The 27,922-nt window shown below is 38.6% G+C and overlaps 1 protein-coding gene across 1 annotated transcript in view; it reads right to left on the reverse strand.

Moving 5' to 3' along the window:
- Positions 1 to 27,922, reverse strand: part of DOCK5 (dedicator of cytokinesis 5) — a gene marked incomplete in the record, with an annotated part of 3,482,443 nt that overhangs the window by 62,786 nt on the left and 3,391,735 nt on the right. The window contains 1 exon segment of the mRNA XM_044083155.1: positions 16,068 to 16,195. Coding sequence (XP_043939090.1) covers positions 16,068 to 16,195 — 128 coding nt within the window.

Raw genomic sequence — 27,922 nt, forward strand, 5'->3', positions numbered from 1 at the left:
CTGCACCACCGTGGCCGCCCATTTGTATAGTTGTTGACTATTTCATTTTATAACATTAGCAGCTTGTTGTGCTAGCACTTCAATTTGTACACATGCTTTTATGTCTTGTTTTTATTGGTTGTTATGTGATCTATGAGCCTATTTAACATGTTTTGTTAATCCTGTTCAATGTTAGTCTGATGAAGCGGGAGTTGTCCATGAAAGCGCTTACTTTCTTTGTGTTCTATTATATTAAACGTACTTTTGCTAACGTACCTGCTGTATGCTACCGTTTATTTCTGGATATTTACAATTTTACATCGTTGGCTGCAATATCCAGGTGAAGATTTTTTCTTGTGAAATGCAATATGCTCAGACTGAGAAATAACTTTTGGCAATAGTGTTTGCATGTTCCAAACTTCATGATTATATCTATCGTTGAGATATTCAAATTGAAACTGATTATTAACCTCTGGTTTCTATTTTAAAGAAGCCTATGCATTCAGCTCCAGCAAGATTACAAAGAATGATGCTTAAATTGCAAAAGTACAACTTCACAATGGTCTATACAAAAGGCAAGCTTCTTTATCTGGCTGATACCTTATCCAGATCACCTAAAAATACAACGGAACAGCTGGACACAAAGAATTTTGATTTCAATGTCATGCAAGTGCATCATTTTTCTACTACAAGACTTGGTCAGCTAAGATCACATAAAGACTGATCCAGTTTTGCAAAAGCTCAATCACTAAATCAGTGATGCATGGCCATCAAAACAATCTAGAGTACCACCAGAAGTACAACCCTACTTCCCTTACAGAGATGAAATGTTGATGGAAGATGGCATTATTTTCCAAAGGTTCTAAAATTGTTGTTCCTGCTTCTTTACAATATCAATGCATCCAGATTTTGCATCGTGGTCACCCAAGTTTCAAAGCTACCAAAAGGAGGACGAGAGGACTAGTATTTTGGACTTATCTAGCAAAAGATAATGATAAAGTACTTTCTTCTTGTTCGGTATGCAATAGTACTAAACTGCATCTGCAGAGAACCACTTCAGCTAAGTCAAGTTCCTGAAATACCTTGGTCAACAGTAGCCACTGACATATCAAGTCTGGAACAATCAACATTACTTAGTACTGGAAGACTCTTATTCGAATTGGTTTGAGATCAATCTACTAGCTAACCTAACTTCCACTACTGTTATTACTAAGTTGAAATGTCATTTCTCAGTCCACGGTAGTCCATACACAGTCATTTCTGACAATGGTACCCAATTTACCAGTCAGTTATTTCAGAAATGTGCAAGAGAATGGGACTTTGTACATGTTAATGAAATTGAAGAACACCAGCCCAGTAGAGCGAACACAATTAACTGTCACGAAAAAAAAAAAAATGCCACCAACAAAGATGTGGCTACACTGGAAACAGAAGAACTTTATTCTGAAATCACTGAGTGCTTTCACCCTGTTCACGTCAATTAACAAATCATAGATCAAGTGCTGTGCACTGATGATAAATTATAAAAACATTCTACAAATGTATTCCATATATATTAATTTATGAAATTCAAATAAATATTATCAAAATCCCATGTTAAAACTCGGGTGACATTATTTCCTGTATTTAACGGGACAGCTGAAGTACTTTTGGTTACACTGATGAAGCCCTGAGGTTGCAGGGTGAAAGCGCTCAGTGATTTCAGAATAAAGTTCTTCTGTTTCCAGTGTGGCCGCATCTTTTTCGGTGGCATTTTTTTAATTTTTTCGTGACAGTTACTTTGTACATGTTATTAGTAGTCCAGAATACCCACAGTCAAATGGACTAGCTGAACGTGCAGTACAAACTGCAAAGCAATTACTTCAGAAGTCAAAGTGTGATAATACATACGTCTTTTTGAACTTAATAACCAAAATGACCCTGTGGTGCTCAAATAAGGGCATGAATGATAAAAAACAAAACTACTTTAATTAAAGTTAAGCACTTTCGTTCCAAAAAAATCTTTACATGGAACTTCGTCAGAACTAAAATCAATGTACTGAAAGAACATTTAATACACAATTAAAAGCACATGACCCGACCCAAGACCCAATAACAGACAAATTCTTAACCAGTGCTAATTAGTGAACTTTTTTAACTGCAATAAAGAGGAAATAGAAATGGAGTCATTATGTCTGGGAAACATACCTCTCAACCTGGAAACATCATAAATCTGTACAAAGGCCAATGAAAAATAGGTACAAATCTGTACGCTGATTAACATAAAATTTAAATGCATAATTATGTAACCCCACCCGCTCCGGTGGGATTGTGGGATATCAGATTTCAAACATAAACTGAAGAACAGACAACCAAAATATGGCCCCAGACTCCTACTCTGTAGTAAATAGTAACTATTTTTTTTAAATGTGTAGCAATGATGTTCACTGGGAAGGGAGATGATGATGACTCTCAGGATGTTGTTTTTGGTGACTTGCAGTATGTGGGTTTTATGGTAAAAGTAGGGCATTTAATGGTAAGCAATATTCTAATCTTAGCAAAAGAATATTATAGTTTGCTAGGACCTCCAAAAGTCATTCTCCATGGCCTACTGATCAGTGGCATAGCCCTTTGAGTTGCTGCCCTTCCCCCTTCACAAAATCATGGCTCCCCATACACAGCCCTTCCCACTGCAGCCATTCCAATGCCCCATTACTTGGCTATTTCGCCCCATTTACCATAAACACTGTACTGTGCATACCACTTTACTTCTACGATGATTTAGATTTCATTTAAAACTTTTATTTTACATTTTACAGCACAAACACTAATAAACATCTGCTAAACAAAGCAATGCAGTCTCACAATGAAAATAGACTTAGCATTAAAACTTCTCTGCCCTTGAAACTCACATTCACTGAAACAGCATTGAAACCCACATTCAAAGAAAATGCATCTGGCCAGTGGCGGATAAAGATTACCTTTGGGCTATTTTCAAATCATAGGCCTCTTGCATACAAAACATACATATGTTCTTTGATACACCTTCCTGACTGTATTAAATTATATTCCTTGTATAATACAGCACAATTGTTAGAGCGCATTTTAAATTTATTGTTTTGAACATTTTTCTAATAAGCAGTGAAACAAAATGCATGAACCAATAATGACAAAACTGCCCAGTTCAGAACATTTCCATCATATAAGTGTACTCAAACTTCTGCAGTCCACCAGTATCCGTAAATATGCACAATGTCTGCAGAAGCAAAAGTCATCTAATGAAGAGGTTGCTGCAAGCAAACAACTTTGTATTTTATTGTTTCATCTACAAATAAAGTACCTGTTGCCCTTGAGGAATAAGTTGCCTAAGTTAGATTAAAAAATAAAATGATAAGCTAGTAACATTGTAATAGGGAATGGATGGCAAACTGATAACAGGTTCATATAGTTACTAGGTATCTCAGCCAAAGAAGACATTCTCAGGACTGCAGCATCCATTCCCTTTAAAATTCCAACACAATATCAGCATAGACTTCATTTACTTTAGAAAATGGATAGTAATTCACATTCTCTTATTCTATCAATGTCTCAAGTTAATAGCTCTAATATTTTATGTGTCCCTGACTGTCTCTGATTACTTCTGGAGTTGTCTTTGATTATGTTGAAGTTTATCCCTGATTGGTTGAGAGCTATACTTCATATACTTTCTAAAACAAAAAAAATTAAAAAATAATTTAAAAATCTTGACAAAAAACAAAATATGTCTATACAATGCATTGTTTGCTTTTTCATTTTAATGGTATATAACACGGTCTGGTACTCTTTCCCTCAACTGTCTCCCTGTTCTCCCCAGTGCATGCTCAGGCTACAAAACCAAATCACTTTCATTTAAACCAGAGTCCAGCAGCTAGTAAGGTTAAATCTGATGGCCAAAATCATAGCAGTCGAGAGGCATGCATAATATTATGTTACCAGCCATGAATGTTTTGAAAGATATTTATACTTTTTGCATCATTTTCAACAAACAACTTCTGATTTATAACAAGCTTATAACTTTAAAGTCTGCCAATATTTGTTGCCTGCAGTAAACTGTGAATGTTCTATCCTGAAACCAGAAAATGTAAAAGGCTTTGCAATGAACTTTGGATAAAGCAGTGTAAGATGCTGTAAAACAAATTCCATAGTGCTCCATCTCAAAACATTTAGAAGAAGGGATTGTACTGAAATTCAGATGCAGTAGTGCATGAAGCTTGGGCTCACACAATTACCATTAAGCGGCTGCCCTACAAAATTATGCTCTTAAAACAGCTGAACCTTACATGAGGATATCAACAGCATACAAGTTTGCTTTACGATACCAGAATACAAGACAATTAATGTGAGCAACAGCAGTGCAGTAGTTCTGGGAAGGAAGGACTGCTCAGCAAGTACTTGCATCTGATATAGGTAACAGCAGAACAAGGCAATGGTAGCGGTAGAAAATGGCAGCCACTCAACAAGTCCCCAATGAAAACTGAAAACAACAAAAGTAAGGTTATCATAGCTACATTATAGCGAAATTAAATCTATCAAATATGTTGTTTACAAAAGCAAATGTGGACCCAACTGCTGCTAGGTTAATTACCCACATTTATTAAAACCGCTTTCTAAAGACCGTTACTCTGTTTAATCTAGTAAGCAGATCATAAAGCCATATGTCCAGTATGAGTGCCACTTAATCTAGAAACAAAGACAATCTCAAAATAAGTCTCAGTCACAAATGAAAGCTGGATCTCGACTAATCACATCTCCCAACTTTTTTTTCTTATTGCCCTTTAACATACCATGTGGCCAAGGTGGAGGGGGTACTGTTTCGGGGGAAATTAAGGCAACTCCTCAAGGGGAAGCATTATGGGCAATTCTGGGAATCAACAACCTAACTATTCCACGCAAGCTTGCATTTAATTAATTCATCCATCTCCACATGCAATAAAATGCATTACAAACACGTGTTTTCAACATTGAGTGCCACACAATCTAATTTGACATTAAAATACCCATTACCGGTCTCTTTTGAGGGGAACTACTTACATCGGTTGCAATGCATGTGCTTAATTAAATGAGGGACAAGGGTTAAAGTTTAAAGGAAAATTGAACACAGAAGTGGCATCTTAGATTGGAAAAACTGAACATGTGCCTGGAGCTAAAGCTGCCCCTCTCTCAGAGCCAGATCACCTTACGGGTAGCATTTTTTTAAGTATCAGTTATATTTATGTCACATGAAGCATAGATACAGCATCATCTTTAATACCACACATGAAGCGTAGATCCAAAGCAAACCACAACACATACCCACAACTAACTCCCGGAATCTTCCACTAAATAACTCCTTTAGCGACCACTTCCTGAAACTGTTATGTTTAACTTTAAGCCCTCAACCACGTTTCCGTTCAACCACCAGTCACTGTTTGCTCTCATTTACCTTTTTATTTGGATTCATCGATAACTGACTTTGCAGCCTCCACTCCAAATCCTGTGAGGTGTCTCCTAACATAATAACCTAATCCTTATGATTTATCGCAATCACGGTAGTACTGGTTGTCTCCCAATATTGAAATATGACCGTTGTTGTCCTGACTACAATCTGCATAAGTACCTAGTACAGCTGTCATAAGCCAGATTCCTTGTAGTGATCATCATTGATGATAAACTTACTTTTGACAAGCACACTGATTATCTGACAGGAGCTACTGACAAAAAAATTAGGAGAGCTGTAAATATCTAAACCTTAGCTAACTGAAAAATCACTCAAACACATTGCACACTTTTATTACCAACACTGTGGGGGAATGAGTATGGGTCTTTTTTTTTGGGGGGGGGGAGTTGTTCATTACAACGGTCAGACGGTACTACCACCTAACTTGCAGTAATACACAAGTACCACAAAATATGATAAAACGAGGCTTTGCAATTAGCTTTATAGCCCCTCTCCACATAAAGAAATGTGTGTGTGTTTTGAGGCGGACAAAGAAAGTTAAGCTTTCAACTCTAGTTCATTTCATCCACCACTACTCCATGTACGACAGACATGTACCTTCTACTCATACAATGTTTCAAAGTCAACCAGTGTCCTATAAGCACCACCATTTCAGCTCATACCTGCAGCAACTGTGTTCACTTCAAATTCAGGTAAAATAAAAACGGAGCTGAAATAAATTCAGCCACAAAAGCAAATGAGATGGGGAAGACTGTTATTACTGATGAAGACAGACGTGATGTCCTCGTTGGTTAGCTGCCATAATACAGCAAGTCATGGGTGGGCTGCAGCTGTAAACAACTTGTGTTTTTCTTTTATTTTTTGAAATTTCCCGCACTGCATCTCCGGGAGTCAGACAGGCAGTCAGGCACTGCCTCATTCATGAAGCTGAACCAACATGCACGCCTCTGCACAGCGATGACATAACTTTAAAACTGTAAATAAAATGAAAGAAGAAATCAGGAATTGAAGGGGCCACCCAGAAATTCATGGCACCCCATTATTTTGCCTTCAAAACCGGTGAAGTCTGAGGAATTCGGTACGGTTGAGAGGAATGCTGGGAAAACAAGTAGCATTTAGCTTGATTTGCCATATCAATTCACTTTTAGCAAGATGCTCATCAACAATAAAACCTCTAGAATCAAAATGATTTGATCCAGCACTACAAATCGAAAATAATGACTGACATTATATTGAATATGCCTAAATAAGGCATTAGTTGTTTTGTGATTCCTGACATCCAGGTTGTGTTCATAAATCCTAGTCCTGAATTTCCTACCTGTTATGCCAACATAAAAGGCAGAGCAGGAATCGCAACAAGACAAATAAAAAATCCTACTGGAATCACTAGAAAAATGTCCATTAACTGTGAACTGGGTATCTCTGACACAAACTGTTTCCAATTTTTATATAGGGGCATGAACTGCAATGTCCACATTTAAACATACCGTCTTTTCTGGGATTGGTAACATTCTTGTTGTTTTATTCAAGCAAATTCTTGAAGGATTTATCCCTATGATATATAACAGGTTTATCACCCACTTTATCCATTATAATGCCATTAGAACTAAAAATAGACCAATTACAAAAAATGCATTCAGTAATGATGGCACTGTCACTAGTAAAATTTGTACTGAATAATTTGGTAGATTTTGACTCCTTATTCTGCTGTTTGGATCTAACATCCTGTGTACCATCAAACCCATTATTTAATATAGCTTTAAAAACACCATTGAACCTTTTATTAATAACCTCATCTTTGATCTCTTGTAACATGGCCAGGGGACAGCCCCTTTTGAAGAACTTGTCAACAGCCACTTCACATTCAGTCAAGAACATAACGTTATCCGAAATAATCCGTGGCAACCTCACCAGTTGTCCTTTGACAATGGCTTTTTTCTGGTGGTGCAGATGCTAACTCTCAAAATGCAAGTAAGTATTAGAAACAGTGCTCTTTCGAAAAACAGTGCATGTAAAACAAGCCTCACCCATGTTTTTTAAAGAAATGAATATCCAAATAAGAAATTCGATCAAAATCAAAGGTATATGTAAACTTCATAAATTCAGAGGTACTATTAATAAACTGTAAAATATCTTGTAGTTTTGCTGTAGAATTCACCCACAAAATAAAGATATTGTCCAAATAATGTATGTATATATATATATATATATATATATATATATATATATATGTATATATATATATATATATATATATACGACCAACAATCCTTGTATACACTATTAAACAGATAGTGATGTTCCTAATAGGCCAAGACAATGTTGGCAAAAACAGCAGGGGAACAAGGTGGTACTATTGCCACACCAATGATCTGTTGAAAATAAAGATCATCAAAAAAAATATACAATTATTTTTCAGGATGATATCCATAATGACTATAATGGTATTAATGTTATCTTGTTAAAAGTCACCAATTCTCAAAAGTTGTTTCTCAAACCAACTAAGTCCTTATTCATTATAAATTTTACTACTGACAGTGCCATCATGACTGAATGCATTTTTCGTAACTGGTCTCCTTTTAGTTCTGATGGCAATATAATTGATAAATTGGATGATAAACCAGCTGTTATATATCATAGGGATAAATCCTTCAAGAATTTGCTTGAATGAAACAACAAGAATGTTACCAATCCCAGAAAAACAGGTATGTTTAAATGTGGATATTGCAGTTCATATCACTATAAAAAAACTGGAGATAGTTTTTGCATCAGAGACACCCAGTTCATAGTTAATGGATATTTTTCTTGTGATTCCAGTAGGATTGTTTATTTGGCTTCTGCTCTGCCTTTTATGTTGGCATAACAGGTAGGAAATTCAGGACTAGGATTTATGAACACAACCTGGATGTCAGGAATCACAAAACAACTAATGCCTTATTTAGGCATATTCAATATAATGTCAGTCATTCTTTTCGATTTGTAGTGCTGGATCAAATCATTTTTGATTTTAGAGGTTTATTGTTGATGATCTTGTTAAAAGTGAATTGATATGGCAAATCAAACTAAATGCTACTTGTTTTCCCCGGACTTAATTCCATTTCTATTTCCTCTGCATTGCAGTTAAAAAAAGTTAACTAATTAGCGCTGGTTAAGGATTTGTCGGTTATTGGTTCTTGTGTCGGGTCATGTGCTTTTAATTGTGTATTTAAATGTTCTTTCAGTATTTTAATGTTAGTTCTGAGGGAGTTCCATGTAAAGTTTTTTTTGAACGAAAGAGCTTAACTTTTTAATAAAGCAGTTTTGTTTTTTTATCGTTCATACCCTTTATTTGAGCACCACAGGGTCATTTTGGTTTGCGCTTTCCTGTTGGATTTTTAGATTTTAGTATTTTTTTTTTTTGACTTACTCAATGTCAGAAACATACCCCGTGATAATATACTTGGCTCACCTGCTCAGAGACTTCTATCCAGTCAAACCAGAATAACATTGTCCATCAGTCCCAATTTATTGAAGCCTAAAGCTAAAAACAACGAAACAATCAAAGCCCAATTATTTAGAAAACATTCTTTCCAGAAGTCCAGTTACAACAAATTAAGCAGATTTCTTCATCTGTCGAAAGGAGGAGAGACAGTGAGGATACAAACAGCGAAAGGTTTCAACCGGATTGGTCAAGTAACAAATACCAGTCCCAACCCACAACATACACAACTACTTGCTCAGGCTAAAACCCACAACCCTGGCAGCTGACAACCTACCCTCACAACATACTTAACAATAGCAGCTGAAGCTATCTCCTATCCAGTTTCCCTACTAATTAACCGTTCCATATCAGAGCAACGCATCCCCACACTCTCGAAAATTGCTCACATCATACCCCTACACAAAGGCAGTCCCTCCACTGACTTCTCTAACTATCTTCCCATAGCAATCCGACCCCCTCTATCAAAAATCCTCGAAAGGTGTGTTCACACCCAAATACTTAACCATCTCCTAGACAATAAATTACTTACAAATACTCAGCACGGCTTTCGCCCCTACCATAGTACTACCACAGCCCTTATTAGCTTCACTAACACCATCAGTCAACTTAGAAATAAAGGTGAGCTAGTATCAGCAATCATTTTAGACTTATCAAAAGCCTTTGATACAGTGTCTCATAAACTGCTGACTGCCTTGTCCAAACTGAACCTAAGCTACTCCACTCTAACTACCTCATAGATCGGCAACAAGCGATACGGTGGAACAAAGTTCTTTCTCCCTTACTACCAGTGACTGTAGGCAAGCCTCAAGGGTCTATTCTCGGATCCCTCCTTTTTAACCTGTTTACAAACAATCTCCATAATGCTACAACTCTAGCCAGATTTATACAGTATGCAGACGACTCCACTGTCATATGTTCTGCCCCAGCTCTACCTGAACTACAGAACTCAACCCAAACATCCTTCAAGGTTACTGAATCATGGCTGGCAGATGCCCAATTAATCTTGAACACAAATAAAACTAAACTCATGCTCTTCCACTCCAATAAATTCAAAACCCAATCCACTTACTTCAACATCACATCCAGTAATAAGACTTTGATTGAATCAGTACCATCCACCCAACTTCTCGGTGTTGTTATTGATCAAAAGCTGAAGTTCAAATTGCACATTGCCCAGACTGTAAAAAAGTGCACAAGAAAATAGATACCTTGTTCAGATGCAAAAACTACCTAACCACAAACTTCAGAATAACCACAGCCAGAACTCATCTTCTGTCAACTTTACCATATGCCTCACCTACCCTTACCAACCTCTCCAAATCAGACCTAAGCAAGCTAGATGCCTGCTATAAGACAGCTAAATTTGCCACTAGCTGTCCTCCTAGAACCCATCACTGAAAGGCCCTAAAACAACTATCTTGGTTAGAACTACCCCACCAACTCATTCTCACACAACTCTCTACCGCCCACCAAATGTACTATAAACCCAATAAAACACCAGCTCTACAAGGCCTCCTCAATCCCCATACAAGTACCGTCCACTAAGATCCACTAATAAAGCTCTAACTGAAGTAACCAGGAGTAAAAATAGCTCAGGTGACTATACTCCTACTACATTGCTAAACTATGGAATGCCTTACCACTTGAAATTAGAACTATAACTAGCTTAAAAATGTTCAAGCATCACATTAAAGCCCACCTCACCAATTCTGGGACTTGTACATGTACTGGGCATGGGTAGCCCAAACCATGGAACTAGCTGATTTTAAAATTTTAACTGCATATGTAATGAGCACTGAATTTAAATCATATGACTACCTTATGTTTTTTTTTTCCTTCTCATGGTTAATATCTACCAGATTTTAAGTTTTCAGTTTGCTATGCTATCTCTATATAAAACTAAGTATTGTAACTGAACTCTTATTGTATACATTATGTCACAACCTGCTACTACTGTAAGAACTGTCATCTAGAAGCACTGTTATACAAGATTATTGGTCTTTTCTCCCACTTGACCAATTTATTCTGTTCTAGTTTTTTTACCATTATGAATGTCTGTTACTATTTATTTCTTTACTGTATTATACAATTTTCCTTCTACTAACAAAATAGTTTACTGACAATGGAGCTTTTCTCCCCGGGCCTCCGCTGAAAAAGGGTTTTATGCCCAGTCGGACTCTCCCGGTAAACAAATGTAAATTAAAATGAAATATATGTGCAGAATCGAGATCCTATCTTGTGAAATCTGAAGGTGTGGAGTACAGGAGAAATCACAGACATCTTCCTCCTGTATCAGAACAGTTATTGCAGCACTGTTCCTGTGATACAGACTCAATCTCAGAGTAATTCAGACAATATTACGGTTCCAGAACGTGTCTTGATTCCCACTACTGTTTCTGATAATGTTCCCAACATCCCTAAGGTTGAAAATTCAGCAGAGACAATCACAGTTACTAAACCCGATTCCAATGTGTATGCGACATGATTTAGTCGTATTTCCAGACCCAGTGTGAAATACGTAGCAACTTGAACGTAGTTGTATATATATGTATCTAGCTTTGTATAATTGCATGATGAAAAAATATTTTGTATCTATGGCATATCAGTCAGTGTTGTCAATGATATGCAACAGATTTCTCAAAGTGGGAGGATGCAGAATAACGTGTGTTGTACCTTTAAGAAGCATTTCTAAGATCTGAAAGTGCATATAAATAGCAAGCACATACTAGCTTCAGTTCTAATGTGTTTATACATGATAAAGCTGCTTGAACAGAACCCACACTGTTAGTCTATTTCATCCTGACTAGACAAGTGACACATTAAAAAAAAACAAAAAAAAAAAAAACAGATGATCAAAGAAATTTCAAAAGTTATAAACCGCTGTTCTTACTTGCAAAACTATGTTAGCTACAAACACAAACTAAGGTATTTCTTTTTATAAAACTTTGGAAAACATTAGATAAAATCAAAACAGTCTGACCTGTGACACTCTAAATATTGTCTGCAATAATTAATTCACCTTATTTCAGGAAATCTTCAGAAAGATGTGCATTTGTAAAGTTAATGAAATGCAAAGACTGTTCTAAAGTGGTACTTGTTAAAAATAAAACAGTAATGTAATGTTTTGATACCCTACCAATTAATAAAAAAATTAAAATAAACATGGAGATTACAGAATGTTACTGAGTGAATGAAAGCCAAAGTTTTATAGTTTCTGCAAGTAAAGTGCTGACCAATCACATCTTAAAAGCCTGCCCAGCAGCCAAGCTCTCATTTACGGGTACAGGCTAAAGCATGCCTCTCAAATGTCCAGATTTTTGCAGAATATCCAAATTTTTGCCTCATATTTTTGGTCTGTTCCTCATAAAATTTTGTTTTCTTTCTGGCCAATCTTTGGCAAACCATTGAGGACTGAAGTCAGAAAACAGTGAAAGGCACTAAGTTTCAAACTTCATACCCTTCAGAAAATTCACACTAATGCAAAACCAGTTATTCTATCAACTTTCAACATTTATAACAACAATATTTACTAACTGCCTCTCGTTTGACCCCTCCCCATTTTTATGACGTTGTCTTGCTCCAAGAGGTTGAAAGGTAGGGGCTAAAGAAATGGTTATGACAGTCAGTGAATCCTAGTCCTACAGACTAACAGTACAAACGCACGAGGGATGTGTGTTAAAGGACAAATTTGTGACTGAGGCAACCAGGAAGAGTTCTACACAGCTAAAAAGTCTTGATATATAATTTATGCAGCTAGTTAATGTATAGCTCCTGACTGGTTACAGCCAAAAAAGGCACTTCAAAAAACCAATTTGTGATAGCTGGGCTTTTTTCTCCAAGGTAAATCAGCAATGATGACGTGATACAGTTAACAATTCTCTTTTGGCAGTAAACCTGAAAGTTATTTTTTTTTAACCAAGCCACGTTGTTCAAGCTATGGTCCTACAGCACCGCTTCTGTTTCACCATTAAAATATTTCTACAGACACGTTTAACCCACTTTGCCAGAGAGAAAGGAAGTGATTTATTTAGATATGACACAGATCATTCATTTTAACTTTTCCTGTTTTGAGTTCTGTGTTGGTTGGATGTATGATTTTTAACTTGTCACTGCAGATGGGGTAAAACAAACTTATTTTTAAGTAATTTCTGTCATGTCTCCATATAATGGAAGCATAAACATCAGATGATGCTAGTAATTATATAGCAATCTCAATGTTTGTAATTTCAACTGTCTTTATATAATCAGAGACGTAGATGGCTTTTTTAGAGTCAGGAGCTGATCCCTTTACTGGCGCCCTGCATCTCCAGATCTTCATCTGAAGATCAAAAAAATCTGCAATCTGGTGACTGGTGCATCTGAAGTGCAACAGCCAACCATGTCCTGTTTTCTGTGTTCCCATCCACGTCTCTCCTCAGCTGAGATGAGATTAAAAAAAATCCAAGCTCAGGTACCTGGGGCTCCTAAAATGCAGGAGCCAATCAGGTCCCATTTCTGCATCCTGCCTCAGACCCTCCTTCCTCAGAATTTAGTTGGGGAGGGAATGGTTCTTAGAACTGTAGCAAACTGCTTGCTACCAATGTAACAAGCAGCCAGATTTATTTAATTTATACCCTGCATGGTGCTCTACAGCATTCAGGTTTTACATTAAAAAAAAAAAAAAAAAAAAAAGATTTTTTTTTTTTAATTTTAAACTGTAGCAAACTGTTTGCTACAGTTTAGACCACATAGGGAGTGCCAGCTTAACCCTGTGGTCAGTATCTTGTCTGTGCTTGCCAAGCTGGCAGTTGATTGATATTTGGGTGATTATTAACAGAAACATTTTTTGTAAAACACCTTGCTTTTCATCATGAATTTCATCGTCATTATTGCATCTTATGATAGCAGGAGATGTGCAATAGTTCTGACAAATGGTTAGGGACTTATGTTACAAATACACTAGGATGATATGAGACCTCAGCAGCTTGCTGTTCTAGCCTTCTAATTGTATAGTTGTGGTGTCACCCACATACCTCCCAGCTCCCACCCATCGTCTTCATCAAATAGCCTCCACTGTAGCTGCTGGGAATCTGTCCAAGATGCAAGTTTCCTTTACCTACCCTCTTTTTTTGTATTACAGTTTCTATTCTGATATATCCCCCACAATCCTTTTTCTGACAATTGCAAAGCATATCATTTAACTGTTGGTGGCTAGCAGAAGGGCTATCAGTTGATGAAAGTAGCATGTACCCTCAGTACTAATTTTTTTTTTGAGAAAATTTGTGAAACTACTGCAAGTACCAGCAGCAGAACTAAACAATTTTCTGGGAATGGGGATGCAATGGAAGATACTAAACCCTTTGGTAGAAAACAAAGAAATGTGAACAGTCTCAGTATAGTGACAGATTTTCTCCAAAAATATACTGACTTTACTCTATTTACTCCTGTGCTTTACCATTATGCAGTGGTCTAGGACAAGTGCATCTACTATAGTTAAGAATCAAAAGGGTAACTGCAAAGCCAACTATAATATTGCTACTAAGACTAAATAAACTTTGCAGGACTACTAGACACAGCCAATTAACTTACTGTTTACTTCTTTCTGGAGCAACTTTTTTTTTTTAATTACAGCTAAAGATGACATGCGTACATCACAAAAATTACATAATTACCATATTTGCTAGAAATTAAAAAAAATATGATTACTTTTCACAAAGTACAGCTTACCAAGAAAGTGATTTGTGGGGCTAATTGCTTTTTTCAGCACTAAGCAGAATGTATCTGCCACTGGTTTAATGCTAAATTAACAGGTGCCAAGTATACACCTAAATCCTGCTTTTCTGCAGCAATGCAGAACAAATATAGGACTCAATGTAAATGAGTATAGAGTGATAGCAGCGCTACAGATCTCAGGTTTTAGTACAAAACATGTTTTTTTTTTCTTTTTTAGTGTAGCAAGCAGTTGCTACAGTTTAGACCACATGGCACTCAAGCTTCATCACAAATGCAAAACTGGCTTAAAAGTTAGTATGCACTAAAGAGCTATCAGGATCGCCAGGTCTCACCCCTAACCACTTTGCACCTGGGGCAGTTGCACCCTTCGTCCCACCCTAGCTATGCTACTGTTATTATAGCAGTTCAAAAATACAAAATTACCTTGAATGTACACCTGTCTAGCAGACAATTCCATGTAGTCTGAATATGAAATAGATTTCTTACTACAGTGCACAGTTTCAGCCATAACTATATTACATATAGTCAGGATAAAAAGGATGCCGAGTTAGTGTTCTCAGCAGAGAGTCCAATCTTTTACAGTAAAAAGTAAAGTTAAAATGCAGCACTATAACTTCATCTAGAAAATCAGCAAGTAAGATACATTTCCAATTCTTTATAACAAGGAAAATAACACCGGATAATCACAAACAATACACTTTCTTAAAAGTGATGTTCTACCACTGTCAGCTGCATTATTTCTACACCTACCAGTTAAGAAGAGTGACTTGAACACCCAGTAATCCTTCCCTGGGAAACAGACCATTATGAAAGCTGTGCCAAGTCAAAAGCCTTGACTCCACCATAAATATTAGTTCAGCAATTTAATAATGTCACTCTTGAAGCATTCAATCAGAAGAAGCTGTTAACAGGAATCCCAACATTCTCCAAATGTTGCAGAAGTACCAACAAAACTGTAGAAGGTGCTGCATGGCTTAAAGATGAGGCAGACGTGGAGAAATGGAGGTAGAAGAAATGAGTACTTACATAAAAAAAATAAATAAATGAGTTCTCTCTTCTTTTATCGTTCCTAAGTCTATGTCCCACAGAGATAAATGGTTATCTTTATAAACAATAAATGCCTGTGTTTTAGACATCTGCAAAGCAATAAATCATCATCTTCCTGACATGAAGTCATTGCAAACAAGACCTCGTAGCTCTCTATGGAAATACAACTTATGCAAGAATACATGCAGGTATATCCCACAGACCAGTAGCTTATGCCATGTGGCCTACAGACAAAATACCTTGTCCACTGATGGAGTAAAACTACCCACCACAAGTTATTTGGATCAAGTCTGTCCCCTGGCATTGCAGGAACAACGCAAACACTGTAAAGGAAATGCTGCAAAGAAAAGTAAAATCATGTCACCTGCTACCAAAAAATAACCATTTTATTACCTCTAAAGAGTTCCGCTGACTTCCATTTTCATATGGTTTGCTTTTAGGTGGAGGAGGAGGGGGAGTAGATGAAGGAATGTCAGGGAGCTCAAAAGCAGATAGTCCATCGGTTTGCAGAGACGGAGAACCTTAACAAAAAAAAAAGTGAGTAATGAGCTATGGATAGTTTAGTTACTTGTTCATGGAAAATCATCACCAGAGCATATGTTTTGTATGCCTAAGTGTTTCTACCTGATATAGCAGTCATAAGTATATGCAATTATTATAGTTTCTGGAAACTACAATTATTTATGTCTACAGTATTAAGGATCTTCTGCCCCCAAAGGGGCAACTTTCCTAGCCAAAATACAAACCAGGTTTGTCTCTGACTGTAGAGACAAGGGTGGGCTGCATGTATTACAATGGGCATTATGAAGCTCAGGCTTCATTTTTTAAACTACTGTCTCTCATACAGCTGTGCTGTAAAGAATGTCTGTATCAGATGATTGACCACACCAAGTCCATGCTACTTGATTTGTTGTAACAAAAATGGCTTCACCAAACACGGATCATATTCTTGATCAGATAACTTTAATAAAGATGAAGTAAAAAGCTTTCACAAACTGCTTCAATCAGGTGTAGTACAAATTCAAATGTTGCAGTTTAAAAATTTTCAGGGTCACATATCCAAGTGACATCATATTCACGTATAAAGAGATAACATCATTTACACTTCTGTTATACGAATTTCAAAACAGGTTTACTGCTTCATTTAAACCAGGTATTGTATCATCATGAAGTTCATTAATAAATTTATATTCCAAATTTTCTGTTTTTAGGTACTAAATCACCTCCTCTATCCACTTGGTATATTTTCTCAGTGCTCATAAAAATGTGTGTGTCCTTCACCTGCAGTATCCAAGCGTTTAAACAAGGCTTTAGTGTGAACTTGTCTCCTTATATCACATATGTGATTTAATAGTCTGTCCTTCAGCCTACAGTTAGTTTTACCTGCATAGAAAGCTTCACAGCCCATACACAGGGCAAGATATATTATATTTTCCATGTTACAGGCTGCAGTCCAATTTCCCAGAATTTTTCTTTCTACTCACTGGGTGTATGAAGCTGTCTTCCGATTTTTTTATATACAATTACAGAAAGTACAGTTAAAATAGGAAAATGTAATTCTTAGTTGAATTATGTTGATGACTTTTCTTCTGCTCTTTATAACATAACCTATTTTTCAAATTCACCACCTTTCTTTATCCAAAATATGGTGCATCCAAATACTCTTTTAGAGTGGTGTCCTTCAAACCTTGTAAAATGAACCAGTTTTTCTTGATGATCTCATCTATTCCCTTTGAATGAGAATTACATGAATGCATAAATCTAACATAGTTAACTTTTTTCTTACTTGCTCCTCTTCTGCTTCCCTATTATCTGCAAACACTGGTCATGTTCTATCACTTCTTTTTCAGTAATTAATTTATGCTGTCTTTCAACCTTTTCATTATGATATCCCCTAGGAAAAAGAAGTTATATACTCGCCATAACATTCCATGTTTGTAGCCCATCTCATCCTTCATTCTTATACTTGGGACACTCAGCAATTCTCTAGCTCAAAGTCTTCTAGTTGGCTTGTGGCAAGGAGGTATCCCATCATGCACCTCTGACATATCCCATATCCTGTTTGCTGCTACTAGTAGAAAAACTACAGAGGAAAGAACAAACCATAGAGAAAGGTCTAAAACGTAGAGAAAGTAATTGTTTTAATTCCCCCAGGTCCTTGAAGGAGGGGGCAGGAGGGTGGGATAGTAAGAATGAAGGACGAGATGGACTACAAACATGGAATGTTATGGTGAGTACATAACTTCTTTATGTTCTATAGTCCTATCTCGCCTTCATTCTTACACTTAGGGCAGCGTCCCTAGCACCTTTATCTTGGGTAGCTCATGGGAAAATACTTCTGAGTACTGTGGAACCAAAGGAAGATCTGTTCCTGGAAGCCACGTCCAATTTGTAATGAGTTATGAATGTATGAGGGGTAGAGCCCATGTCGCTGCTGCACAAATGTTATCCATTGGAATTTTGGCTTGGAAGGCCACCGATGTAGAAACAGATCTGGTAGAGTGGGGTTTCACCTTAAATGGGAAATCTTTGCCACTTGACGTATAAATGAATGAAATACAGCTTGAAATCCAGTGTGATAAAGTAGGTTTTAAGACTGGTAAACCCTTTCTTGAATCTGAAAAGGAAATAAACAATTGATCTGACCTTCTGAAACTCTTGGTTCTATGGAGATAGAATCGTAGTTGACAATAAACGTCAAGATGGTGAAATTTGTATTCTGCCTTATTGGAAAAATTTGGGAAGAAGACAGGTAGTTCAATGGATTAATTAATATTAGCCTGTGTAGAGACCTTGGGAACAAATGAAGGGTTGGTCCGTAGGGAAACCCTGTTTCTGTGGAATACCAAATAAGGTGGCCTAATAGAGAGGGCTTGAAGTTCTGAGACCCTCCTTGCAAATGTAATGGCCACTAGAAATATGGTTTTCCATGAAAGGAATTTGAGATTGCATGTTGCAGATGGTTCAAAGGGAGGAGAAGTAAGTTTATGAAGGACAAAATTCAAATCCCCAGAGTGCCACAGGGTCCATGACAGGGGGTCTCAATAATGTGGCACCTTTAAGGAAGGCTCTGCACAATCTATGCGCCATAAGGTTAGGTTCATTAGCCAAATGGAAGGTAGAAATAGCTGCCAGATGAACTTTAATAGTGGCAGTGGTTGACCCTTGATAAAAACGTTGTGCAAGAAACTCCAAAATCGCAGAGATGGGTGCTGTATAAGGATTGAGATTTCTATCACGAGCCCAAAAGGAAAACCTCTTCCACTTACTGGCATAAATCATTCTAGTTGAAGGTTTGAGAGATGATGTCAGAATATGTACATCATCAGGATAAAAGTCGTGAAGCCTGACTAGGGATGGAACCGGAGCAGCCACGCTGTCAAGTTGAGGGTGTGGAGAGAATGATGGAACACCCCTGACATATTAGTCAGTAAATCTGGCACTGGGTACAGAATCCACGGTTCGTCCATTAGGTGAGGTCTGAGGAAGGGGAACCAAATCTGACAAGGCCAGTAAGGAGCAATGAGGATCATTTTGCTTCCCAAGGATTTTGCTTTCTGAATGACCTTTGATATCAGAGTAAAAGGTAGAACGGCATAAAGAAGTCCCAAGGGCCAATCGTGAACGAGTGAGCCTCTAGGTGTCTCCCCCTTCGATGGGATCAGGGTGAAGTAGCTGCTGCATTTGGCGTCCAGAGGGGTGGCAAAGAGATCGCAGCAAGGCTGACCCCATCTGCGAAAAATCTGTTCTGCAATGTGTGGATTCAGAGACCACCTGTGAGGCATGAGAAATGCCCTACTGAGCCTGTTGGCTATCACAATGGTTTTCCCAGGAATGTGCGTTGTGACCAGAAAGCATTGAAAAGACACTGCCCACTTCCAAACTCGAAGGGCCTCTCTGCATAGGGGGTAAGATTTGGTCCCTCCTTGTTTGTTTACGTACCATACCAATGACATATTGTCTGAGTGAATCGCAATCGTCCCTAGAGGAAGAAAGCTGTGAAGTGCTTGCAATACCAGAAGCACTGCTCTCATCTCCAGGACATTGATGTGCAAATGAGCCTCGTGTTCTTGCCATATGCCTTGGACTGTTCTCCCTAGATAATGCCCCCCCCCCCACCATCTGGGAGGCATCCGTGGTCACGGTGGCGACTGGGGGTGACGGAACAAAAGGTCTGCCTGTAGTCAGATGGCTGGACAGGGTCCACCAGCAAAGATCCTGTTTGCATGATTCTGTTATCAGGATGGGGTGAGAAAGAGGTAGTCGAGGCAGAGACCACTGGGCGAAAAGTAACCACTGCAGAACTCTCATGTGCAGCCTGGCTAATGGGGCTAATGTTATCGTGGAGGTCATTGCACCTAGCAATTTGAGTACCGTCTTCGCTTTTGCTTTTCGCTGTGGAGGTAAACTCCAAATTTGTTGCCTGAGATTCTGGACTCTCTCTATGGAGAGGTAAGCCCTCAGTGTGACAGTGTTTATTTCTGTACCAATGAAATTCTGAAATTCACATGCTGAGAGGGCGACAATGCAGATTTTTGCCAGTTTATTGTAATTCCTAGTTGCAAGCAAGTCATAATGGTGGCGTCCCTGGCTTGTAATAGTAGATGCCTGGTGGTGGTAGTCAGGAGCCAGTCGTCCAGGTACAGAAACACTTTGAATCCAAGACGTCTCAAGTGAGCCGTTACTACTGCCATGCATTTGGTGAACATGCTGGGGGCTGTGGTGAGATGAAAATGCAGCACGCAAAATTGGTAATGACTGGCCCCCAGCTGGAAGCGTAAGTGACACCTTGATGCTTTGTCCATTTTGATGTGGTAGTATGCATTTTGGAGATCTATAGAGCACATCCAAACGTCTTTCCCTAACAGCAGGAGTATCGACTGTAATGTGACTATTCGGAACTTGGACTTCTTTACTGATTCGTTTAGCTTGCTGAGATCCAAGATGGGTCTCAAGTCCCTTGTTCGTTTGGGCACCAAAAAGAATCTGGAGTAAGTCCCTAATTCTACTTGGTCTGTGGGGACAGGTTGGATGACTCTCTTTTCAAGCAACTTTTGGATTTCTACAATTGCTAAATCTCTGTGATTGGGTGGAACATCCGGGATTCTTCTGGTCTGAGCAGGTGGGAAAGAGAAGGGAATACAGTATCCTCTGGTAATTATCCTTTGTACCCACTTGTCTTGTGCGATGTTGCACCAGGCTTCTGGGTACAAAGATACACAGCCCTCAACTGGCTCCAGGGATGCATAGTTGGGCCTCCCCCTTCAGGAGTGCTGGTAGTGACGACCACGAAAGGAATCATGGTCTCCCTGATTCTGTGGGCCTCCCCTGCCTCTAGGGCGACGTCTACCGTTATTTCCCCCTCCTCTGTCTCTGGAGAAGGAATCACCCTGTGCGCCCTTAAAAAACCTCTGAGACTTTTTAAACTACATCTTTTCACTCCTCTGCCCATTGGGATAGGGTCTAGAAGGAATGGAAAAACTGACTCCCATGGCAGACAGGGTTTTCCCTTCCTGTTCACACCTGGTGAGTGTGTGTCCTTTACCTTAGGTCCAAACAACAAGGATTCATCAAAGGGGGCATTGGTAAAGGGTAGACTTGAAGGCCTCCGCAAAATACACAAAGCGCATCCAGAAGTGCCTTCTAAGGGAAATTCCTGAACCCGCTGCCCTACTCGCTCCATCAGCTGCATAAGATATCAGCCTCATGGAGGAGTTAACAATAGAATTTAAAACAGACATCTGTGCATTAAGCTTATCAGATACCGCTTCAGATACATCACCTTGGAGAGTATCTTCTAGCTCTTTCAGGAGATCTCTCTGGAGCCTAGAGAAATGAGAGAGGTAGTTCAACGTTCTGAGTATAAAAGCCACTGAAGAAAAGACATGCTTCCCGTACCTGTCCATCGTTCAAGACTCCTTGTTTGGTGGATGGACAGTGGAGGAAGTTCTCAGCTAGTTCCTTTTTGGTGGCTGCTGCCACCACCATGGCATCTACTGGCATGCCCTTGGTGAGAAATTATTTGTCCTGAGCTGCTGAGAGGAATTTATTGGGTCTTTTAGGAACTGGTTCCACAGTATCAGGAGATTCCCACACCTTTCGACTCACTAGATCCAAAAGTTCGTCGAAAGGTGGAGATACCCAAGAGGTGGAAGGTTGAGACCCAAAAGCCTTCAGGTACATGGAGTCCTCATCAGAAGGTGAGGTGGTGGGCCAGCCACTTCTCTGTTTCAGGATCTCAAGGATATCTGCAAAGGAGATATCAGAGGACGACTTGGGGGACCCTTCTGACTCCTCGAGATCAGTGTCTGATGTAATGGACTCATCAGGGGAGTCAACATGCTTCCTCTTACAAGTTTTCCTCCAAGGGGGATCCTCAGAAGGATATTCTGGGGTGGTCTCGGAAGACTGGGGACCACTCACGGAGGGTTTCTTAGGCTGTGTGTCTCTGTCTCTGCTGTGCTGGATGAGAGAAGGTACTGAGACGGAGGTTGGCGCTTTAGGGGGAAATGTGTTGGTGCCCCTAGATGGAACTGAAGACTTGGACAGAACACTCCTCATCAGTTTGAAGGCTGACCCCCTCGGCCTCCAAGGACACCCCTTGTTCCGAAAGAGAAGAGACAGTCCTCGGTACCAAGGAGATAGGCTCTAAGACAGATGTGGGGTTCGAGCTCACCCAAGCCGAAACACTGAGAGGTAAGCTCAGAACCAAAGAAGTTCGGGTCCAAGCGTCCCCCTTACGACCTGAGAACTTAGGACCCTAAACCCCACGGAAGGTACCGAAGGTGTCGGAGCGGATATCGGAACCAAGAGACCCACAGAGGTAGCTGGAACTGACCTTTCCACAGCAAGTGGCACAGACATCTCTGGCTCCGAAGTGCCGGTGAGGCTCGGAGGAGGAACGGTGATAGGGTAGACGGGCTCAGTAGGCTCCAGAGCAGACTGGGACGGAGCTGAAAGTACATTTGCCAGCACCGATGTCTAGGAGTCTGCGCACCACTCTCTCAACGTCCTCATCAGAAAGGTTCCCAGAGGACCTGGAGGATAACATGGGGACCTAGACCGCTGAAAAATTGTCGATCTGAATGTCGGAGCAACCGGACAAAGTTCTGCTGACCTGCTCCGAGAGACCGATTCAGTTATCGGCTCCGTAACTTTTGGAACCAAAACTGATTGTTCCACATCAATAATCTCTGCCAGCACTGAAACCAATGGAGCCGAAGAGGAAGTAGTCGATTTGGATATTTTCTCTGGCGGTTCCTTAGACACTGAATGGGTAGGAGACTGCCTTTTTGCAGGTTTAGCTTTGCCTTTTCTATATGAGGGTGACTTGGAACTAGAGGAGGAAGAAGCAGCCAATTCCTCCTCAAAGGAATGCTTTAAGAGACCTTTCAGGATAAGTTTGTTCTTTCTCTCTTGAAGGACTCGAGGACTAAAAGCATGGCAAAAGGAGCAAGATTCTTGAAGGTGAATAGCACCTAAGCAATATACGCAAATAGTATGCCCGTCTGTCAGGGACATTTTTTGAGCGCATTTGGAACATTTCTTAAACCCCGAAGGTTTGTGGTCTTTCAATTCCTTAGACATGTCTTCCACCAATTACAGATACTAACACAGACAAGGAAAAAGCAAACTTACAGTGACTAGCGCTAAAACAAAACAGGAACTACCTCTAATTTAAACGGTTAGCCCTGAAGGAAAAACAACAGCCAGGCAGAGAGGACTAGGTCCTCTAACTTAAACGGGCTGAGCCCTAGAGGAAGGAAACACGGCAGAGGACTAGGTCCTCTAATTTAAACAGGCCTAGCCCTTAGTGAAAGGCTAGCTTTAGAAGATAAGGAACAATTAGGCAAAAGCCCAAACAGCAAAACACAACAGCGAGTGCAGGGATGCAACAAATAGGCCTGCGGAAGAACGGCCAAGAAAAAACAGCAGAAACACAGCAAACAATGCTACACAAGGTCTAGCAACAGATATCAGAACTAGTAACGAATACTAATACAGCTTAATAAATTTTTTAAACACTATAAAGTATAAAAAGAAGAAGAAAAAATTCCACTTAGCCACGGCCAAGAAGAAGCACTTCTGAACTAGTCGAGCAGCAAAGAGGATCTGGGATATGTTAGTGGTGCACGATGAGATACCTCCTTGCCACGAGCCAACTAGACGACTTTGAGCTAGAGAATTGCCTCCGAACCCAAGTGTAAGAATGAAGGCGAGATAGGACTACAGAACATAAAATGTTTCTTTTGGTCAAATAATTGGTTATTCATGATTTCATTGTTGTTACTCAATCTAGCTACCCTCACCATCTGGCTCCTACAGATGTCAGGAAACAGCAGTGGATCCATACCAGATTTATGCAAAAATGTTTTTTTTAACATCTTTTTTGTATGCTGTGGTAGCCAGCTCTCTATTACTTGACTTAAAGTAATGTCCAAGAAATTTATTTCTTCAGCAGACATCGATGACTTAAAGGTCATAAAGTCTACTGTGTATTTTTTAAACAACCAGTAAAATAAAGTAAAATCTGCAGGATCGCCTTCCCACAAAAGAAAAATGAAGCCATTTATAAAGCAGGACCTACCTAAAAATAAATTAATTTGCGAAAAAATAAAATTACTTTCCCATTGGCTACTGGTGTGCACACTGCCACACCCTTTCACATATTCACGTATCAGACAAATTTCTGCATTACAATAACTAGAATTTGTACTTAAAAACATTCTCCCAGTATTTGTACCAAATTCATTCAATACCACAAGTCTGTGTGCTTAATAAAGGACTTTTGACTGGAAACAGACTGTCTACCCTGCTTGGAATACTTCTGAATACCTACTAGAGTTAATAATTCTGTATAATAATATTTCAACATAAGTTTCTATTTTCTAATTTGGAATGTTTTTAAGTTTACTTCTACTACCACTTTCTGATTTTTTCTGCTGTTTAATATATAGTGATTAACTACATATACGGGAAATGAAAAATTTCCACACAAAGAAGTTTATTACACTTGCACTGTTTTGGACCCACTACACTTGTAACTTAGGAAATACCATGGAGATTACTTGCATACTGTAATAAAGAAAGCATTCTGGAATTATAATTTTTTTTTTCCATGATGACAATGTTTCCACCCTTATCTGCATTTTTATTATAATACCATTATTAGAATTAAGTGAATCTACAGCCTCCCTTTCTCTAGTTGTTAGGTTATGAAACTTGTCTTCCAAAAATAATTCCCTCATATCCAATCTGCATGCTTGTTAAAATGCATGAATCATGGAGTGGTGGTTTGGAACAAAGGCACTACTTCTACTACACACATTTGAGTATAAATGTGAAGAAAATAACAGTTTTAAATTAAATAAATGAGTAAATAGTATCACATCTATAAGAGTCTCTTTTAAATTTCCATACGAAGATGGTACAAAAGTGATACCGTTACTTAACACAGCTCGATCTGTATCACTAAGAACATAGGATGACAAATTAAAAACAATATCTTGTGAATTGTCCTGTGCTAGCATCTGTTTTTCACATGCGTCTGATAGGTGAACTCTTCTCTTTCCTCCTCCTCTTTTTTCTGCGTCTCTTACCATGTTGCTGCACCTGAAGTGGGTGGTTTTGTGGAACTGGATGAAAATCCAGTGGGTCCAAAGCTGATATTAGATGTGCATCAACTATAGGTGTCTTGTCCACTTTGACTGGATTGAATTGTATAGATGCCTGCCTAAGGGTGTTCATTTCCATTCGCTGATTACTGTTGTTAGAAGGATCCTCATTCATATTCTCCACAGGTGTAACAAGGAGCTGCTCCTCCATCCTAGGCCAAGTAAAACAGCTCCTTTCCTAAAATCTTGCACATCTCTATAAATTTTCTTTTGTTTAGCAGCAATTAGTCTTAATTCAAAAGTCTGCACACACCCCAGCATGCTTTCTACATCCATGATATTCACAGAAAAACAGGGATGAGCTGCAAATTTATTTTGTTAATTCAGAATATTTTCCTTTGTTTCTCAAGTGGAGTGAATAAGTTATTCATTAAGGTCATATAACGCATACTAAGTTGTACATTAAGGAGCTGCCACTTATGTAGTAGCTCAGGTATTGTTTGCTATATGTAGGCATCTTCAAAACATGAAGCCCCCATCAGGACTACCTTTAAAGTCAAATATACTTCAAAACCTGGTTGCTACCATAGTAAAGGTAGAGCAGGGATGGAGTTCTGCATGTAGAGAAAAAAAAAGGAGGAGGGAAAGGAGGTCTCCAAGTCTTACAGCACTCATCTTGAATAAGACTTGTGGTAGTGGGAAGGAACTGCTTAATGAAATTGAAGAAGGAGATTCCATCCAGTAACTTGGGCTGGTACTGCAGCATGGCTCAGCCTACTGGTCTAAACACTGTTACCTCACCCTGGGCTGGCACAACTTGGCTAAGGCATAAAAATTTAAGCCACATCCTGCACTGATCAAGATCTCTGCTGCGCAGCCCTTACTCAACACTAATGAAATAGCAAGAAACTAGTAGATGGCTGAGGCTTAGTCAAAAGAAGATGGTGGGGAGAGCAAAAAAGTACTGTTACTTTTTCAAGGTCAAATTCTGTGACTAGTAGCCTAACCATTTTATTTAGTATGATGAATATATGCCTTTGACACTGAATATGAACTACAGATTCCACTGGAATACAGCTTCAAATGAGGACAAAATGGGATTTTTTTTAGCTGATAAGATTGCAGAGTTTGGATCACTGTGCTGTTTCTGATTTACTAAAAGACAATACCAAGTGAAACCACTTACTGATACTGGTAGTCTGTTTATGGGCACTATTACATAATGATTAAACATACCACACTAACTTAAAATACTTTTCCAGCCTGGTATTATATGCAGAATTAAAAAAAAAAAAAAAAAATATATATATATATATATATATATATGTATATATATGTATATATATATATATATATATATATTTTTTTTTAATTAAGTTGTCTTATCTACTTTTATATGTTTTTTTGTATTTTTATTTTGAGGTTTACATGACTGAATTTCCACAGCTTGTTATTCAGTTTTAGTTTCCTGTCCAAGATTTATTTCTCCGAGGACTTCTAAGATGACTTTATACAAAGTAACAGCTTAATTTCAATTTCCTCAGCATGAAAAAAGAAATTCAGAAAAGTGAGCCAGTGAATTTGTCTTTCAGGGTAAATGTCAGTTATTTGCTAGTAAGTGCATTGCCTGGATGCCAGCAAAGAAGATACGTAGAGAACCTGAAAGAAAATCATTCATAAAAAGTGAGGAGAAAATACTGGCTGGGCAGAATCCAGCAGCTGTTCAGCAAAAAGCAGTTCAAGACGCAACGTCCAATAATCTAGAGGAAAAAATCAAATATCCTGAAAGCTGATTAAAATAAATGAAACACTGAAGAAGTATAACAAAATGAAAGACGCTTTAAACAGATATTCAAATCTGAAGATACAAATGCAAAAAATCAGAGGAAGAAATAAAGAAAAGGCTTGCTGAATATGAGGCTGCTCAAGGACAAATGTTTAAAAAAAATAGTACTATTAGATGACAAACCACATATGGAAAACACAAAATTTTCTGCTGTACGAAAGAAAATGGAAGGAACAGACATTATTAACGTTATGAAAGCACAAGTAAGCAACTGGACTGGTATTCAATGGCAGGAATTGTTAATTGAAGGGGCACATTTTGTGTATGCTCCAAATCTATCCATGAGAAAGCAGCCAAGACCTCAAATAGTAAAGATGCAATCTTACCATCAGAAAGAGTTGATTCTGACAAAACTGTGGCAGAAGGACAAAGTACTAAAAGATGGAGACAGTAGAGTGCATGTGAAAAATGATTACTCGCTGTACACCTGGCAGAAGAGGAGTAAATTTATTCTAGCAATCAGGGAATGTCAAAAAACGGGTGTGAGATTCAAGCTGCTGTATCTAGCTATCTTCAGAATATTTTTTCCTGTTGGTTCTAAGTAATTTTTTGGTTCATAGCATGCTAAGCAGGAAATACAAAAAGTTTGTCAAACAAAAAAAATGAACTAACAAACCAAAGCGGATTCTAATACTTATTCGTCTGATAATACAGCTCACAGCAAGACTATGCCAGTGAAACCTTTCCAATGTTCCAAAGGAAAATGCTTGAGACACAGAAAAAAGCACAGGAGTTGACTAGAAGAACCAGGAGTATGTTGGAAATGAACTAGAGATCGGATATGGGTG

This window comes from Protopterus annectens, chromosome 9.part0, assembly GCF_019279795.1.
Source record: "Protopterus annectens isolate FY-2018-M chromosome 9.part0, PAN1.0, whole genome shotgun sequence".
NCBI classification, from domain to species: domain Eukaryota; kingdom Metazoa; phylum Chordata; order Ceratodontiformes; family Protopteridae; genus Protopterus; species Protopterus annectens.